This window comes from Sceloporus occidentalis, unplaced genomic scaffold, assembly GCF_023333645.1.
Source record: "Sceloporus occidentalis isolate IW3139 unplaced genomic scaffold, rSceOcc1.0.p SCAF_22, whole genome shotgun sequence".
In the NCBI taxonomy this organism is placed as follows: domain Eukaryota; kingdom Metazoa; phylum Chordata; class Lepidosauria; order Squamata; family Phrynosomatidae; genus Sceloporus; species Sceloporus occidentalis.
The window spans coordinates 5,468,385-5,487,500 of record NW_028317002.1 but is presented as its reverse complement, the minus strand read 5'-3'; the positions used below and the strand labels follow the sequence as shown (position 1 = coordinate 5,487,500).

Here is a 19,116-nt window from a genome sequence, read left to right as displayed (position 1 = left end):
CGCAGAGGGAGGCCGTGCCCCCTGCTGAAGTCTGTGAGCGGCATCGAGGAGCTGCAGTGCAGGTAAGGGGGTGGGTATTTGAATGAGTATGCGTGATTGAGTGAATGAATCTGAATGAATGAGTATATGAATGAATGAGTGTGTGTGATAGCATGGATGTGTAAGTGCTGGAACCTAGGCATGATGGGACTGTGATTGCTTTTAGCAATCACACTCCTATCATGCCAACTCAGCCAGTACATGCTGAAACCTAGCTAGCTGCCCGCCTTGTGTATTGATGCTGCCAGCAGTATGGGGTCTGCACATCACTTACAGCCACCCTGTACCAGCATGTACTGGCTGACTTGGCATGATAGGAATGTGATTCTTGTTAGCAATCACACTCCTATCATGCCAAGTCATATTTTTTTTTTGTCCAATTGTTGTGTGTTACCTACCTTTATTAAAAATGTGAGTTTTTATTATTATTTTTAAAGGTGGGGGGTCATTTTCGGTTTTGGCTAAGTGAATGTTTTGGTCCAGAAGTTTCATTTTGGTGCATCCCTAGAATAAATAGAACTATTTCATTTTTAATTATCCTGAATTTGTAGTCACAACGGTTTCTAGGCCCAGAAATCAGTGAGAGGAAAAGTAAAGGTTTTGCGTCATTTACTTTATTTTAATCTGCATATTTTATTAAAGGCCATATTTTCTCACAGTGAAAAATGAGTGCGGCCCTCGCACGTATACAATTCTGATGAAGTGGCCCACTGCAGAAAAAACTTGGACACCCCTGCTCTATAACCTTGCACTGCTGATTGCAGTACCAGTGATCAGCCAGCAATTAGCCGGAGATCCCATAAAGGTCTGGACAAACCCTCTGGGGACTCTTTATGTAGAATCTGTAGAAGCTTAGACACCACTGAGTAAGTACAATAATTATATATTTAGAAATTTACTTGGGTTCATTGAAAAGCAACCCTACTAGACCTTTGGCAATTACTTAGCGACGCAGTCTCTACAGAATTCCATATTACATCATGCAGAGGACAGCTGAACCCAGATGGAACCCAGCTACTGTACAGATTCCTATATAGGCCTAGTTAGTGAGGATTCTTGATTCCTCAGAGGTTAATAGTACTCTTAGAACTCATCAATTAGTGACCTTGCCAGGGGCGTAACTAGACGCCTCAGGGCCCGGGTGCGAGAATCTGTTTAGGGCCCCCCCACCCCCTCACCCCCCCCAAAAAACATGATTTTTACCCAACAATTTTTTTTCAACTAATTCAACAAATTCAATTTACATATTGAATCATATCTGTAAAAAAATCAAAGAAAAAGGGGCGCATATACAAAGGGCAGATTCCAGGGGTGTCCAAGTTTTTTCTGCAGTGGGCCACTTCATCAGAATTGTATACGTGCGCGGGCCGCACTCATTTTTCACTGTGACAAAAAATATGGCCTTTAATAAAATATGCAGATTAAAATAAAGTAAAATGACACAAAACCTTTACTCTTCCTCTCACTGATTTCTGGGCCTTGAAAGTTTTGCGACTACAAATTCAGGATTCCCTAGATTTATTCTAGGGATGAACTAAAATGAAAATTCTGGACCAAAACATTCAGGGTTCACTTAGCCAAAACCGAAAATGACCCCCACCTTTAAAAATAATAATAAAAACTCACATGTTTAATAAAAGTAGGTAACACACAATTGGACAAAATTAGCAATATGACTTGGCATGACAGGAGTGTGATTGCTAACAGCAATCACACTCCTATCATACCCAGGCAACCAGTAAATGCTGGTACCTAGGCATGATGGGACTGTGCTCGCTGTGATTGCTGTTAGCAATCACACTCCTATCATGCCAAGTCAGCCAGTACATGCTGGTACAGGGTGGCTGTAAGTGTGTGCAGACCCCATACTGCTGGCAGCATCACTACACAAGGGGGGCAGCTAGCTAGGTTTCAGCATGTACTGGCTGACTTGGCATGATAGGAGTGTGATTGCTAACAGTAGTCACAGTCCCATCATGCCTAGGTTCCAGCACTTACACATCCATCCAGTAAATGCTGGAACCTAAGCATGATGGGACTGTGATTGCTGTTAGCAATCACACTCCTATCATGCCAAGTCAGCCAATACACGCTGGTACAGGATGGCTGTAAGTGATGTGCAGACCCCATACTGCTGGCAGCATCACTACACAAGGGGGGCAGCTAGCCAGGTTTCAGCATGTACTGGCTGACTTGGCATAATAGGAGTGTGATTGCTAACAGTAATCACAGTCCCATCATGCCTAGGTTCCAGCACTTACACATCCATCCAGTAAATGCTGCTGGAACCTAGGCATTATGGGACTGTGATTGCTGTTAGCAATCACACTCCTATCATGCCAAGTCAGCCAGTACATGCTGGTACAGGGTGGCTGTAAGTGCAGACCCCATACTGCTGGCAGCATCACTACACAAGGGGGGCAGCTGGCCAGGTTTTAGCATGTACTGGCTGACTTGGCATGATAGGAGTGTGATTGCTAACAGCAATCACAGTCCCATCATGCCTAGGTTCCAGCACTTACACATCCATGCTATCACACACACACACACACACACACATTTATTCATATAATCATTAATTCACAGATTCATTCCCTCAATCACACACACTCATTCAAACACCCTCCCCACCCCCTTACCTGCACTGCAGCTCCCTCGATGCCGCTCACAGACTTCAGCAGGGGGCGCGGCCTCCCTCTGCCTTCTCAGCTAAAGCACAGAGGAAGTAGGATGTCACGTGAACTCCGCTTCCTCTGTGCTGTCCAGAAGACCCTCCCACAAGTAAGTAGCAGGGCTTGAGGTGCGGCTCGTGTAAGATCGGTTGCCCTGGCTGCCGATCTTACGCGGGCCGCACCTCGAGGTCTCGCGGGCCGCATTTGGCCCGCGGGCCGCATGTTGGACGCCCCTGCCTTATTTAAAAAAAAAAAAAAAAAAAACTTAAAAAAGATTTCGGGCGGCCCCTTGGCTTGGGCCCCCCTGCCGCCGGGGCCCGGTCGCAGTCGCGACCCCTGCGACCCCGGTAGATCCGCCACTGGACCTTGCCCAGTTTTATCTGCTGACTAGCTAAGATTATGCAAATCGTAGTGCACATATATATGATTTATGAGTTTTTGGGATCTGCTAATAACGAGTTGTCCCAAGACAAATATGTTGATTATGAGTATTCACTAATGATAATAAGCTCTGGGGGGTACAACTTCTACTGAGTATTTTTTCCAGGTTTAAAGAATGCATTTTAAAGTACTTACAAAGTACCTTAATTATTAAAGAGCTGCCTGGGACACTGGAGTGTCCCTTTAAGTGGAATGAGCACTACATTTATTTCTATGAAATTGAAAATCTGACAGCCAACAAATCCAATTTTAATAATTCCATTTTAAGCCACTCTGTTCTATTGTTTTATCACATAGCAACACGAATTACAATGATTTTTGCTACAGTTTCAGGCAGCATGCCAATACCTACTTTACAGCAATAAAACACATACAAATTAAGGCATCTCATGTGGAAAATTCATTCAACAGCCTCAAAAGCCAAATGAATGGTAATTATTTTGAACACAATGCTGTGGCAATCAAATCAGATTGAATCATGCTTTAAATATACATCTACATTCTGAAGAACAGAGATAATTATGAATTATGGAAATAACAGACAATTTAATACCCTTGCTGTTGTTTGGGGTGAAAAGAGGGACAATTCTATATAACTAAAGGGAGTCTATTATTTTCACACTAATACTGTATTTCTCCCAGATACTGTACCCATCGGTGATTTCGGTATGATTAGATGGAAGCCGAGGGAAGGGAGTTGAGAAAATAAAAAAAATGTTATATCTTTATACCTCTGGGACATCAGCTGTGGTGGAACATGGCTGACATTTTACTAGCGGAGCATTAGATGAAACGTAGTTGTCAAAGCTTAGCCATCCCTGAGTTGGCAGGAAAGGCCCCATAACTTTAGAGGTGCCAGGTTGTGAACAAATATTTTGAGTATATCATTCCTTTCAGTATATCTGTTCCTATCGCTTCCTGCCACAGCTCACGCTGAGCAAAGTACATGTAATAAGCTTTGATACTGGTGGTTATTTAATAAATCCAGAAACAGCCGTTTTGTTATTGAATGGAAAAAAAACTCCCAACTGAGTTGAATACAGGTTTTCAGTCAAAAGAAACTAAATAAACTCTTTAAAAACCTGAACGGATAGGCCCTATGAACATTAGGAAACTTGAAATGAATATGTCTCTTTTGATCTCCTTTTAATGACAAAAAGAGATTTTTGTCTAGGTAAATTTGAAAAATGTATTACCCTCAAGAGTCCCATATTCTTATTTATAATGCTAGTAAGTGCTACACATTTGTTGTTTGTCTTCCCGACACAATTTAAATTAAGCATGCTGCCTATGTCTGGTGTTTATATTACTATGTCTTGAAACCAATGTGATGCTTATCCAGCCATGGATCACTCAGACTGAATAAGTACAAATGAGTTTATTTCTCGTGAGAAATACTAAACAGGACCTGATACAATGTGCACAAGAAATCTGTGTCACTGGAATTGCAGCCGCTACCTGGCTGGAGTAAATCCTGTAAATTCAACTTGTTTTACACCTTAAGATGTATTGGATTAGAAATCAACATGTTACTTCTCATTAAAGCCAAAGAGCTACACGGTGAACCTGGAAATGTCATTGTCTGCTATAATCCATAGCATGTACACTTGGTGAGAACATGATCTATGAAATACAGAGAGCTTGTTAACAGTGTTAACATTTTGCGTGCCTGATTGATTGACTGGATGGCACGGCATAGGTTCAACAAAAACAGTTGGATTGAAACCGATGAATTTGCACCACAATTTTGCTTTAAAGAGCAATATTTAGGAAAAATAATAATAGCAGTCTTCTAAAGTCTCACCAACCGCACATAGTCTACATGCATTGGTGTGCCTTGTAAGTCTATGGACTTATAATGATAGTAGATTGTAAATGTATGAATATATTTACTTTATTAACAGTTTTCATTTTCTCTTGGGCTGAAAAATATGCATTTTTCATACATATTATATATATATATATAGATACACACACATATAAATGCAGGGTCCCTGTATGTATAACATGGCAGCAGATCCCAATTACAATAGGAAAGAGTGACAATTAATAATTACATTTTAAGACAATAAGCTAAATTACACATGCATATCACAAATGAATGAATGGTTAGTGCTTAATGAACACGCAGAGAAGTGCACAAGACAGTACTTACAATTTCTCCTTAACAGATTTATCCGCACTCCTTGGTAAAAGTTGTTCTTTCATCGAACAATTTGATGGCATGCGGTCAGCCAGCCAGCTGGAATATTGTGAAGGCTTCACATCCGCAGGGGGTATAGGGATTGTAAGGTTGTCAATAACAATCAGGTCTAAAAAATTACAGAATAAAATAAAGGGCATTGTTTTTAAATGAATAGTATATTATTTAAATATTTTAATGTGTGTTGAAATCAGTTCAGTTCATCCTACTGCATGCAAATTAATACATGTTCTTAAGAATACCTGCCCTGCTATGCATTCAAAATTGACTCCAATTTTTATATAACATGGCACTTTAAAGGATAAAATTAGACAATATTAGATGACAGCGCTGCTCATGTATGTGCTCTGAATCACAACATTTATAAATACATACATGTGTGTATTTTTCCTGTCATTGAAATTAAGAATATTGCAGATGTGGTTATGTCACTGTAACAGGGTTAACTACTTGTCATAGGGTTAACACTGGGTGTGACAGCATTTTTTTAACCGGCAGGGGACTCAGTACCTCGTGAATACATAACAGATGGGATATGTGCGTCCTTCTAGCACCGCATAGAAATATTGACATTTAAATTTGAAGAAAGAAGCTGTATTTGCTCTTGGCTGATTTCCCATATGGTCTCCTCCATAAACTATAAAATACCATTACTGAAATACCTTAGGAACAATTTTAACTAAAATAAGTTGGCATTGTACTTGTAACATAGGCAAATGTAAGGTTGTGCATTTGGGTAAAACATACACACTAGCTATTCAATATGCAGTATATAAGGTAAGGATAGACGATTTGCATTTACAAAATGAGGCCAACTTTTTGTTTGCTTACTTCAAAGAAGAATTATAAAAAACTGGCCGTTAAATTAAATAATGTTGATATTATTCATACAAGTAATGTGGTTAAACCTATCAAATATGAAAGTGTTCCATTCACCATTCACTAACACACACTTTATATCTTGATACCATAAGCGAGTGAGTAAGTGATTAGATTTATTTTTCAAATCCATATCAGATCCAAGTAGGAACATATATTACATATAGATATACATTATTCTTCTCTGAATTTACTTATTTTAGAGAAATAAACAGGTCTAGTTCAGCTCCAAATAGTAAAACACATTGATATGAAGGTAGATTTTTTTTTTGATTGTGGTTGATCATTTAAACAGAAATCCACACAGTAACACTTTATATATTGCCACGTCATTTAGATGCTGAAGCAACACAAGTTTAAATCATATTTCAAGTACAGTAGGTGCTTTATTTTATGGCTGTAAGGGAAAAAAAATAATGATAATCTTTGCAAGGGTAATTTGTTATTTATTCCTTAAAAGCCAGATAAAATTGAAGGCTGAAAGGATAGTAATGTATAATTCCAGGCAGCTTCCATTTGAGAAAACTGATTTCAGAATTGATTTCTCAGTAAGTGCACAGAAACGCTGACTGACAGAATCATACAGGACCAATAAATCTGTCATTTTGTTAAGAATGTATTCATTTTGAAATATATCCATGTTACCAGAACAATGGCATACAGTTTGCCATGATGTATAAAATGTTAATCGGGAGGAGATGAAAAAAAATATCCTTACAGCCACAGTTTTTCTTTATTACTGTAAAGTGATTGTTTTAGACATGAAAAAAGAAAATATAAAGTTATTTTTAAGCACAAGCCTAATAAAAAATAGACTGATATATCTACATGTTTCAATGCCAAATTGTCTAGAGGAAACCATTGAACTGTATTTCCAGACCAAATTTGCATGGAGAGGTATAGAGCAATTTATTTTGCATGCAGATTGGGAGAATGGTTTTATTGTTGAATACAAAAAAATCTCCCTATTAGGTAAAGCTATGTAATTAAAATAGAAGCAATCCATATTGTATAAGTCTCTTGTCCTAGATACATAATGTGAAAGGGTTCTAGAATTCCATATTTGCCATCAGGACTGATCTGCTGCTTCTTCTGGCTTTCTGGCCACCCATAATGACAAAATGCCCAATTTGCTTTAAAATAGCCAATATACATGCTCAGTGTGGGTAGAACTATGTCAAGTCATACCATTTCCACACCTTTTATATGTATGTTATGGGGTAAAGTGTAACATACACTAGTATGCAGGCAGGGTATGACGTGACATGGAGGTTGCTCTCAAAGTATAACATCTTCATTAAACTCTTGCTGAGACAGATGAATGGCATGTATTCAGTTCTTTTGTTAGTCTGTGGAATATATTTCTAAAGTTTCTGAAGTTGGAGAAATCAGTATTTTACATGCAAATGCTTTATAACTTAAATTCAGTAGGAGGATCTGCTGCATATACCAGCTCAAACCTGTAATTTATACTTATTGTCATCCTTCTTACTTAGTAGCTATTGTATTGTTTTGGTAATTAGGTTTCTCTTATTTTTGAAACACCTCTACCCTGTTATGAAGTGGACATATGTATTGTGCGTGGTGTGCACACTCTGCGCTCCTGCAGTAGCTGTACTTAAGGAAACATGAGTACTTCACTTTTTATCAAGTTCAGTGTCTATTAAAATCAAACTAGATTAAGCACTTATAAATTAAATTAGGGAAATGCAATTTTGAACTAGAACGCTCACCAACACTTTAAAGAAAAACTCACCCTCTTGGACAAGAATACTAGACACGACTTCTTGCACAAGTGCTTCAACGTAATCTGTGTCTTCTGGTCTCCAGGTATGATTGGCATATATAGAAGTCACACCATCTTTCACTGCTCCAGCCACTTCATCAGGCATTTTATTTTCTTTACAGGCAGATAAGACTACAGTCAGAGCCTAAAGAAATACAACATTGAAATATCTACTGTTATAATTTGGCAGAAACACTACTACTTACATCTTTGATTTTAGAAAGAAAATAATATTAGTAGATCGGTGCACTCGTTCTGATATGCCTCATAACCTGACATAAACAAAGGTCACCCCGTCTGACCAATACATACCACGTGTTTAACAAGTTGGTTGGTAACCCACTACTGTTACAGCTTTCAGTTCAAATTCTGGGAGACAGCAAAATATTTATACTTCAGGAGACCAATAATCAATGGTTGCTATCTTTGTGGCTTGAGCAAGTACCAAAATAACATAGAAAACATATAATACAAGGATTATATCTGTCATTGTTTCCTAGCTGTTTTTAGGTTTTTTATTATGTAACAGGCAAAAATAGTGTGACATAAAACCTAAGTGGAATAAGAAACATCTGGTATTCTATTTGGCTATTAGAGTATGATTTCTAGTGAGCAGTCAATGGAGTGCTAGAGTGCTAGAGACTCTGTAACCTGCTAAGGAGACACACAGACTCAGAATCACCTTTTTTATTATTAAGCTTCATGCACACCCCAGACTCTTGAATTCCATTGTTAATTAACATAGTGTTAAGATAGTGTTTTCTTCAATGTCTGCCCCTTTAGTGTATTAATCTTTGATGCGCCCCTAGGTATAAGCCAGCCATCACCAGCAGCTCTTTTCACACCATGATGTTTGGATGAGCACAGATATCATATTCTGGCATTGAGCCCATTGAGCAGTGGGACAGCAGCCAGCCTGAATGCCCAAAATGATCTGTCACTCTAGCCATAGTTGGCATAAGCCATAATACGCCACCGGTCTGCTTCCTATCCCACTCTATGTCCCATCCAATGTTTTTTATATAAACATTATGTAATTTGTAGGAGAGTCATCACATATTGCTAAAACAAGGTAATTGAATGAGGCAGAGAATACAATTATGTTTAAAGTAACCTAAACAAAGTTTAATGGAGAAACATGTCATCAACAGTTTCTGTCTACCTGATTTAGCTGTATGGAGCCAATGTCCATTACGTTATTAAGTCCTGTCCTGGGGTACAGCTTCTGTGTTTGAATAATTCCATGTATTATGCATACTCCAAAACAGAGTTTCAAACCCAGAGCAGGGCTTTCGGTCATGTTTTCAGTCATCAGTTCTTCGAAATGATCCAGCGCCGACATAATTGCTAAAGACAAAAATAAAATGTATTTGATACCAAATTATGTGCAGATCATAGTAGGAGAATACTAGCAAGTGCCACACAAACAATGTTCCCATCTTGAAGTTTAATTTTAAATGGGGACCTTCAGTCCTTTTAACATCCCTACATCACAGCATTATACACAGTAATAGTGCTATTTCCACCACCTCTTGTTACCATCATTCATACATGTCAGATTTGGACAAAGGAAACTCCAAGGCTCAAATCACTTGTGATAGATCAAAAGACCAGTACCTACTCCACAAGTCAATCTACTGTGGCTTGGCATTCCATCTTATAAGACATTGTAAAATAACTACATCATGTTACTGACAACTTATAGTTCTGCATATGGGTAGACAGCATATGGAAACTGCTTGTATTAAATGATAAAAAAGTGTACAAAACAGTACACAAGGAAGAATTAATTAGCATGATCAGACACAAATAATAAAAAAGAAATTAACTAAATTAACATCTCGGACAGCTATCTTTAATTAAAAGCATTGAACAAGAAGGGCACATTTTCTATACCCAAGAAAAAGAATGGATACCACAGGAAAAATACCACTGTGACACTTTTTGTTAACTGATGTTTTCGAAGCTGTGCTTTGTCACAATTCTTATCGTTTCCAAGTATACATTTTGTTGTGATTTCTATTTTTCCTCACAGGTTTATTACACATATATATATATTACTTCTTGTTTTTTACTTTTCTTACCTTTGTAGCAAAAATACATTCTGTGATAAGTAGGTGCTTCTTTAACAGTCAGTATTTCAAGGATTCTATCAATACAGTGCTCCTTGTCCTTATAACAAACTTTATATTATGTTTTTGCCAAATGTATGGATCAGCATTAATGTGTATTTTGTAAGTGCTTTGTCACGAGTGAAGGCCATATGGGTTAAGATTTAAAAACATTTTCTATTATGTGAATAGAGATGGATCATTTGGTAATTGAAACTTCAATGTACTTGTACTCAGTAGTTTTTTGTATTGACCACTCATTCGTTTCAAGTACATAAGGTTTAGCATAAAAGAACTTTAGTTTTGTTAAAGGTAGATTTCAGTGCGAGTGTCAGTGTCAATTTTACACCAACATTGGTGCATTAAAAAGCGTGAAAACCAGCATGCATGTTGTTTTACAGGTTTTAGAAAAAAAATTGCATTTTCCTCCTCTTTTGCTTTCTGGCTTTTATCAATGGTGCATGAGGTCTACCTTGATAGTTGAGGTTCCATTGAAGTCAGCTGCCATTGAACTTCCATAAGGGTAGCTCTTAAGGTTGTAAACTGAGCCCCCTTGACTTTAATGATAGCTAAATGGTGCCAAAGTGTAACTTCATACTAACTTTAATTCTAGCTTAACTTGCATCTTAGGTCACTTGTTGTCCAGCAGGATGTTGCATACCTTATGTGAAGTTACTGTCAAGTTCAGCTTTATCTGCCAGCAGACGGGTTCAGAACTGAACCCTCCTGGCTTCCATCCAGTAGCAAGCTAGTTTGCTAAACAATCAAAATGGGTCATCAAATCAAAAGAGGTAAAGCCAGCTAGGTTGGACTGATTCAGCTAAATTAAGAGTCCAGTAAAAATGATGACTTTGTATTTAAAATATATTTGTCCTCCAAAAATACTTTCATATGTCTTCTATATACCACTGCTCCTAAACCATTTCTCTACCATCCACCCCACTCTGCCTAACTTTCAATCTCACCTACTTCTCTTTGCCTTCTTTACTCTGGACCTTACCATCATTGAAGTCCAGAGTATTGGCCTTAGTCTGGCATGAGGAGGCAACAATATTCATTGAAAATATGGTACCAACACTGACATGACATGCTAGATTAGTTGCTGCTGCACATTTCAATATAGATAAGTCAGGGAAGGCGCAGCACATCAAGATAAAGTAATTACTTACTAGAGATTTATGCTTCTAGCTCAGAGAGCAACAAGAGTCTGTTAGAAAGTAACATTACAACATTTCTTCATATGAAAACTTATGAAATTACCTAAAGATAGCAGTCGTGGTAGAGAATCAATAAAAGCGATCTCCCTCTGCCATATATTATTGCTTATCTGATTCAGCAAGAAGATGTGCCAGGATACCTGCAATACAGGGAACACAAACATATATATATATATTTGTTATATACACATACACACATGTAGTTCAGTAAACACAAAAGCAGTACCACGGAGAAGGAGGATATCACCATAATAACATGGGAATTTTCAATTATGGGAAACGATGATGCTTCATTTTATTGCACATTGCTCTGGATATTTCTCAGAACTTTGCAGGATGTTTCAAAAATCAAATGACACCTATTAAACCCGCATCCCATTGTGTCATTGAGGTCAGTCGCACTTTACATTATTTATGATATAAAAACCCTCTGTGCGTGATGACTATTGTCATCTTTCCTTCATTAATCATTCAGCCTTGTGGCAACACCACACTTAATTGAAATCTGAATGCTCTTTATGGCAGAGATCATTAAAATGTAATAAACAACAATTAAGCTTCCCCCCCACTGCCGGTGGTTCTCATGTTTAATTAACTACAAGTAAATCCAAAAGATTATCAGATAGTATAAATGATTCCTAACATGCAAAGCCATTTAAGCATGTTGTTTCAATGTATGATGCTTTTGTTTGTTGTTATTAGCAGATGATACTGTGTGTATTAGTCCCCAGTTACAAGTTGAATGAAGGATTAACATCAATGCTTCTTGTTGAGTAGGTATAAATTGTAATTAGCAAGCCTGACAAAAAAAAAAAACAGCACTATCATTTGATGTATTCTCTTGATATTTAGAATATATTGCATGCTGTCAACTTACATTTCTAAGCTCGGGTGCTTTAGTATAATAAAAGGAAGACATTTTTATATGAAAGGTCTTTTTTAGGTTGGTATAAAAGACTATAGAGTTTATTCTACCTCGCCATATTGTTCCAACCCCAGCAAGTATCTTCTTCAAAAAGTTCTAGGAGTAGTCCAAGTCACTCCAACTCACTCTTAAGCAAATATGTTTTACTTTGGTTATCCTTTTCTAATAAGTGTCAAAACAATAAGTGGCAAGAGATTGCATTACACCCTCAATTGACTTTAATGGAAGTCTCTTATTTCCATTATAGTGAATGAAGTATTCAATGTATTCTCTCACTGCTTGGGGTGATAACACACAAAAAAACACACATATCATAACAGTTTACTAAAAACCTTAGAAAACTTCTATTTCTGGTTAAGTTTGTGATCTCAGTCATTAAAGCCTTTTGAATAAAAAATGCTTTGTGATTATTCTCTCTGAATTCATCTTCTGTCCTCCAATTAATCTAGGTTCATCCTCCCAAGTACAAATGTTGGTCAAGTCAATAGAAGAAGAAAATAATTGAATTTAAAAAACCTACATTTATTTCCTAAGAGGTACATTTTATTGTTGACTTCGTCAACAATTTGTCCTTTCTTTGATTGAAATGCCTATTCTTGTATTTCGTGGCAGAACTTTACATTCTGTTTTTTAAACAGCACAGCATGAATGTACCAACACAACCAAATTATAAACACATTATTACATTTGTTAGTATCATTACATTTATCATTATTACTTTGCAGCAGGGAGTGTATTTCTGGGGTCACTTACTTTCTTAAGTCGTGCTAGGAGAGTCTGAGGGATGGATGCACCGCACTCATACATCAGCCAGACGCAAAACTGTCTGTCTTCCTTCTGTGAAACTACACAGTCAAGAAAGAAAATGTCACCATGACAATTGTACATCAATCACTTCTTCTTCTCGTTGAATTTATTTTCTAGGTATAAGTCTTAACATCCAAAGTCCATTATGTCTCATCAAAAATTGGAGCATTGGTACAGAGGAGACATACACAGAGCACAGTTGTTTTTGTTTGTTGTCAACAGATACAATATTACAGTTAGGTAAAAAATTGTGAATCACATCTGCATTTTCTGCAAAACCTTTTTCTACAAAAATGTGCAAAAAAAAAAATCCAAAATCCTTTTTATTATAAGCACAACCACATATTCGTAACATAAGGAGTATCGTCATTCTTCCGGAGCCGGTGATGTAATGCCAAAACTCTATGACTGCCCATTTATACATCCCTTAGTGCAAAAGTGATGACCGAAAGTTAGAATTTGTAATAATATATATATATATACACCGTACTAATCATAACTGATGTACCACAACCTAAGATAATTTTCTTACAGATGTGCAGACAGCCATGCTTGTTTTAAAACAGAATCAACAGCTGACATTACAACTAAGCCCTATGAACTGTCACTACATAGTTATTGTAATGATTTAGCATTCATAAACAAACCATGAACCAACATATCATCCTAGTCTATTGCCTTTGTAGTTTTACCCCGAAAACGACTATTCTGTCAACCCGATCTGCCCAAAGATTAGATATCCACCATATTCAGTACTTCATTTTGACACACTGTTTTACCTTGCATTTTCGTGGCATAAGTTAGGCTCCTAAAAAGGTTTTTGAAATCGTTCTTTGACGCCAGATGAAGATTTTCGATCATAAGCCATCCATTTTGACTCATTGCATCATTTAATGTTGATTTCACCTCCCCCTCATTGTCATTTCTCATACTTACTATAAAAAGGGGGATGTTTTTCTTCTATAAAAAGGGAAAATATTAAATAAGCATTTATTATACTACATATATATACATAAACACATACATACATAGTTTAATCATGTAAGCTCTTTTGCACTACACTGCCTCTTTTTGTATTTGAACTGTATTACACAATAAATCCCAGATTGCAGTAGTGTTTCAGCTTTACTCCTGGCACTCTATTTGAGACAAATAATACTCTACATAAGAGCTGTTTGTTTGGCGAAGCTTTTCAGAAAGAATTGACAAGTGCTGGCATTGACACAGGCTGCTCTGTATGATGCTTTTATCTCAATCAAGCATGAATTGTGTGAAGACACTGGCATAAAATCTAATGCAGAGACTAAATAGTGCAAGACTTCATAGATAGATAGATCGTTCTGCGTCCCGGCAGACATTTATTATTTAATCCTTTGCTTCTAGAATGATTCATGAAAAAAAGAGAGTTCACCGTTTTTTGAACATCAAGAGTAACAACGTGATGCTCATAATGCAATAAAAAAAAAACACACTTGCTTGTTTTGTCTACAGTAATGGATTTATAGCGGGCTATTTATAGACAGCAATTCCGGTACAAAGTTGTAGAATAGTATCCAACGGAGAAGGAGCACTCCATTGGTTGCTATGGTGATAAGACCACTTTTCAAACTTTGTCAGAACTGCTGCTTTATGAATAACCCATACGGTGAAACTGAGCTGTAAACACTGTGCACCTGTATATGAGCAACACAAAGTCCCCTAGTGCCTCATAATTAGAAGAAAAATATACGAAATAGAGATGTGCTCTAAAAAAATAAATACCAACAAAACCTAAAGTAGACACTCCAAAGTTATCTCAGCTTGTGTAGCAGGATCAATTCTCCTTCACAAAGGATCAGATCCTCACAAGGAGAAAAATAGAATAAAGTGCCTAGTGCAGTATTAGGAAATAGGCATATATTAATAAAATATGTATTGCGGTAAACTGTTCTCTATATCCAGTGCTTTTGATCAGACCTCTCATGTTTCTGTGTCAAGTATGAGATGTCACATTCCACTCAGGGCCGGCCCAAGGCATAATGCCCCCTGGGGCGAAGTTTAAAGTGCCGCCCCCCCCCCCCCCTTTGTACTTACCTTTCAGCAATCTTGCGGCGAGTCTCCCTGCTCGGTCTCGGTGCCGACTTGTAATGATGAGCGCTGGAAATGACGTCATCTTCCGGCGCTCAGCATTACAAGCCGGCACCGAGACCGAGCTAGAGGGCTCGCAGAGGAGAGAGAGAGTCCTCTGAATCTAATTGATAGCTTGGTCAATACAGAAGGCAGTTAAAACATGTACTAAGGATATTAAACTGATACACTTAATAAAACAACTGGCTTTAGATTTATAACACTGATCAGCCATAACATTATGGAGACCCCACCCTGCAACGTACAGGACTTAAAGGATCTCCTGCTAAGGTTTTGGTGCCAGATACCACATCACACCGTCTAGTGGAGTCCATGCCTCGACTGGTCAGGTCTGTTTAGGCAGCAATAGGGGGACCTACACAATATTAGACAGGTGGTAATAATTTTATGGCTGATCAGTGTATTATAAGAGTCTGCATTACATAGACCCTGTCCTTGATACTGAATAGTGTCAGGACTATGCAAGTTTTAGACTTCAATTAATAAAATCTTTAAGTTATGCACAACAATAACGTTTGTAAAAGTGGTACAAAATAACATGATACTGTAGCTGGTTGGCTGGTGTGATCGTGCAGCACTTCTGCTGCCCCTGTGACCACTTATTTTCTGTCTCTCCTTGGTTTTTCTCGAGAAGCTCGCCTGGGTTGGCACTGTAACATCAAACAACAGTATAGAGTGCTAATACTACAAAGAACTATTTATATTAATACAGACACAAGACTCACTACTCATCTAGATTTTACTATAAGGTGGTGTGCTCCAGCACAGTGAAAATGTGTTCATTAAAATATACTGCTTACAGCAAGCAAGCAGATTTTACATTTTGGTCATAGCGACACAGGCACCGTAGAAGCATTCTTCATAGAAAATTACTTGATACCCTGCAAATGGTGAGGGATATGCACTATGCTCTTTTGCAATTAGTTTAAAGTATTACCTTGGCTGCATTGGAAATGGCGATTTGGGGTTTATGGCTCATAATGGCACCACTATACGATAAACTATAGCTCTTTGTAGAAGGCAGTAACACCAGGATACCAAGCATATTTTCTTCCAGTCCTAGAAATAAAGATTTAAAGAAAATATTCATATTAAAGGTAAAAGGACAACTCACAATGTTAGAATTTAATTATGTACTGATACGTATTAACCACCATCATGGCACTGGTTATTAAGAGAATATACTGATCGGGTAGATACTGTAAACACTATATATCTGCTTCTGACTTGATAAGAAAGGTAGAAAGCTCATCCTATAAACTTAGTTAGTCCAATAAAAATGTATTAATGCTCTTTTTTGTCTTTATATCTATTATAAAAATGATAAAAATATATAACATGTAGAAATTTCCTGTTGACATCCCATCTACTCCTACTCCTACTTACTTGAAATTTCCTCTACATCGGGTAAGAGGTCCTCAAAAGCAGGCTCGCTTGATGACTTGGCAACGTAGCGAGCTAAAGCTTCAGGAGTGTGTTCTGGCTGAAGAGCTTGTAGAACAAGCAGTTGGTGAAAGTCACTGAGCAGAGATCCAGCATTGCCACAGTCAGGAAGTTGAACAACTGTGTCTACAGCTGTTTCTTTAACACTTGTGCAATCTTAAAGGAGAAAAAGGGTGAAACAAAGCTCAAAAAGTACACATTTCTAAAAGGTATAGGGCCACAAGGAAATGTGATTAATGTTATTACATTTATAACCTTCTCAAGGATTATAGCAGCAGGGAATTGGTATCAACCATAATTAGTATATATTTTAATTGAATTGTGTATAATGAAAGGTTAATAATATCCACAGATATACAAATACACAAATTGTATCCAAAAATTACAATGAACATGTTCTCAATGGGTTTTTAACAGTGTTAGTAATTTCTTCTTCTTCTCCTTTGCTGCTTATTCAGACATTATGTATATAATACTGGCAATAGTGTATCGTGTATGTGATACACTGTTGCTTTCCTAATGGTGCAATGATAGAGAGGCGTGCTTTGCACAAACCAATAGGAAAGAAGAGAAACGTACACTGTTGCTATGCATAATAAGGAGGCTTTGCCGTATTTAACCAATCGATGCAGATGTGGGCTTTTTAAACTTTCCGTGCCTCATTTCCCGTGACAAAGCTGGCGTCTTGCTAGCGAAACCCACATCGGGTATTCTTTTCTCTGTACTTATTACAGAATGAGGCGGTTTACTCTGTTTAGGAACTGATGCCTCACTGTTTGGGATAATTGTTGGCATTGTATGCAATGCTCTACTACAGTGTAACCACAATTATGGCTAACACTTTTTAGTTAGGCTAGGTAGGGCTTATATGGGATTGAATGCAACCCACACTATATTACTCTGATTTAACTCTGAGTATGTTCTTTTCACCTTACAGTGCCTCCAATCTTTTACTATCCATTGATGCTTCATCATGAACATCTATATCACAATCAAAGCTGCATAAAAAACAACTTTACATATTAGATCATAAATATACCACTACTGACATTCTTGAGAAACATCAAAATCAACTGATCCTTTAGGAACTGGTAGACAGTAACTGCATACATTGTTTTGCAAACCATTCTTTATGTGGTATCTAATTGGCAATTACTTTAATATATCAATCAGCATGACTGGTGAATTCCACTAGTCATGATTGTTGTTGAGTCTAACAATGTCCAACAATCAATACCTAATGTAGTGTGCATGTTTGATAAAACCCATTAATGTTTAAGACCTAACTATGAAATAGCAGTAACAAAAGCCCCCATTACTAGACACCATGTTCCCACATTAGTGCAAAACACAAAAAGGCAATTTTTTTAATTAAATAACACATACATCCACCAGGGGACTCGGGATCAAGCCCTGTAAATTCATAGGTGTGTCTGTTACTAAAATCATTGAAAATATGATGAATGAAAATATGTTTAGTGCAAATGTTTAAAAAAAATCTTTATATGCACTTATGCAGTTCCCAGCTGCAATTTTTTTCAAAATAAGGATGACAAAAGTAGACACTTGCTATTTTAACACTGCTGAGTCATGAACTATTATGTCAGTAAATCACTAGAATGTACTGCGGGAGCTAAAACAAAGTATTACATTCATTTAGCCTTCATAGTGCAAGACAACTGAACAGTGCAGTTGCTTTGGGTTGATGTACCTCACCATGATTAATGTTAAAATGAATGGGAAGCAAATTGTAATAGATGGATGGCAAACTGACAGGTTGGAAATGTGACATACTCTTCTAACAAGAATTCTAATGTTACTGTCACTTACACGAGGCTTCACCGGTCTCTATAAACAGAAACAAACCATGAAACCGTGGGCTCAGAGGTCTACCTGCTTGTTTAAGATAATGTTTAGGGAATTACCAGGCACTGGGAGGCATCAGAGGTAAATTGTCCACTTTGTACACAAACTCATTGCTTACATTTTGTGTCATAAGATTGTATAAAATGCTATCAAATGTTGTCCGATTGGTGGCACACACGATGGGCACAGCTCTCCAGTATTTTGTGGGCCCCAGCCTGTCTGAATAACTTGATTGAGTGAATTGTGTCTTCTTGAGGAGCCAATGTCTACTTAACTCCTATCCAATGCGACTCGTAATTCCCATTAAAGATCTGCTGCCCCTTATATGTGATATACCAAACACAACTTATAGTATGAATCAGCCAAAACATAATTGTACATAACATCCTGCTATTTAAGAAATAGCCTCACGAAGTATCTTTTCATGAACAAAATCAATACAAAAAACATCATGACATTTGTTTCCTAACAAATGTCATGATTGGAAGTTGATCTGCGTTTGCTTTGCTGATAACTTTAGAAGTGGAGGAGTTAACAAAAGATTAGCAAACCCAATGTGCGTTCACACCTGAAAAGCCACAAGGACCTTCAAATAGGTTT

General features: G+C 37.4%; 1 protein-coding gene across 1 annotated transcript in view; it reads right to left on the bottom strand.

Moving 5' to 3' along the window:
• The window catches only part of LOC149300926 (uncharacterized), a 164,755-nt gene that overhangs the window by 30,607 nt on the left and 115,032 nt on the right, over window positions 1–19,116 (bottom strand). The window contains exons 76-81 of the mRNA XM_089484481.1: window positions 16,594–16,806; window positions 16,145–16,266; window positions 13,860–14,040; window positions 9,183–9,367; window positions 7,991–8,165; window positions 5,308–5,464 (exon numbers count right to left, since the gene is read on the bottom strand). Of these exons, the coding sequence (XP_089340607.1) occupies window positions 5,308–5,464; window positions 7,991–8,165; window positions 9,183–9,367; window positions 13,860–14,040; window positions 16,145–16,266; window positions 16,594–16,806 (1,033 nt within the window). The remainder of the gene's footprint in view (window positions 1–5,307; window positions 5,465–7,990; window positions 8,166–9,182; window positions 9,368–13,859; window positions 14,041–16,144; window positions 16,267–16,593; window positions 16,807–19,116) is intronic.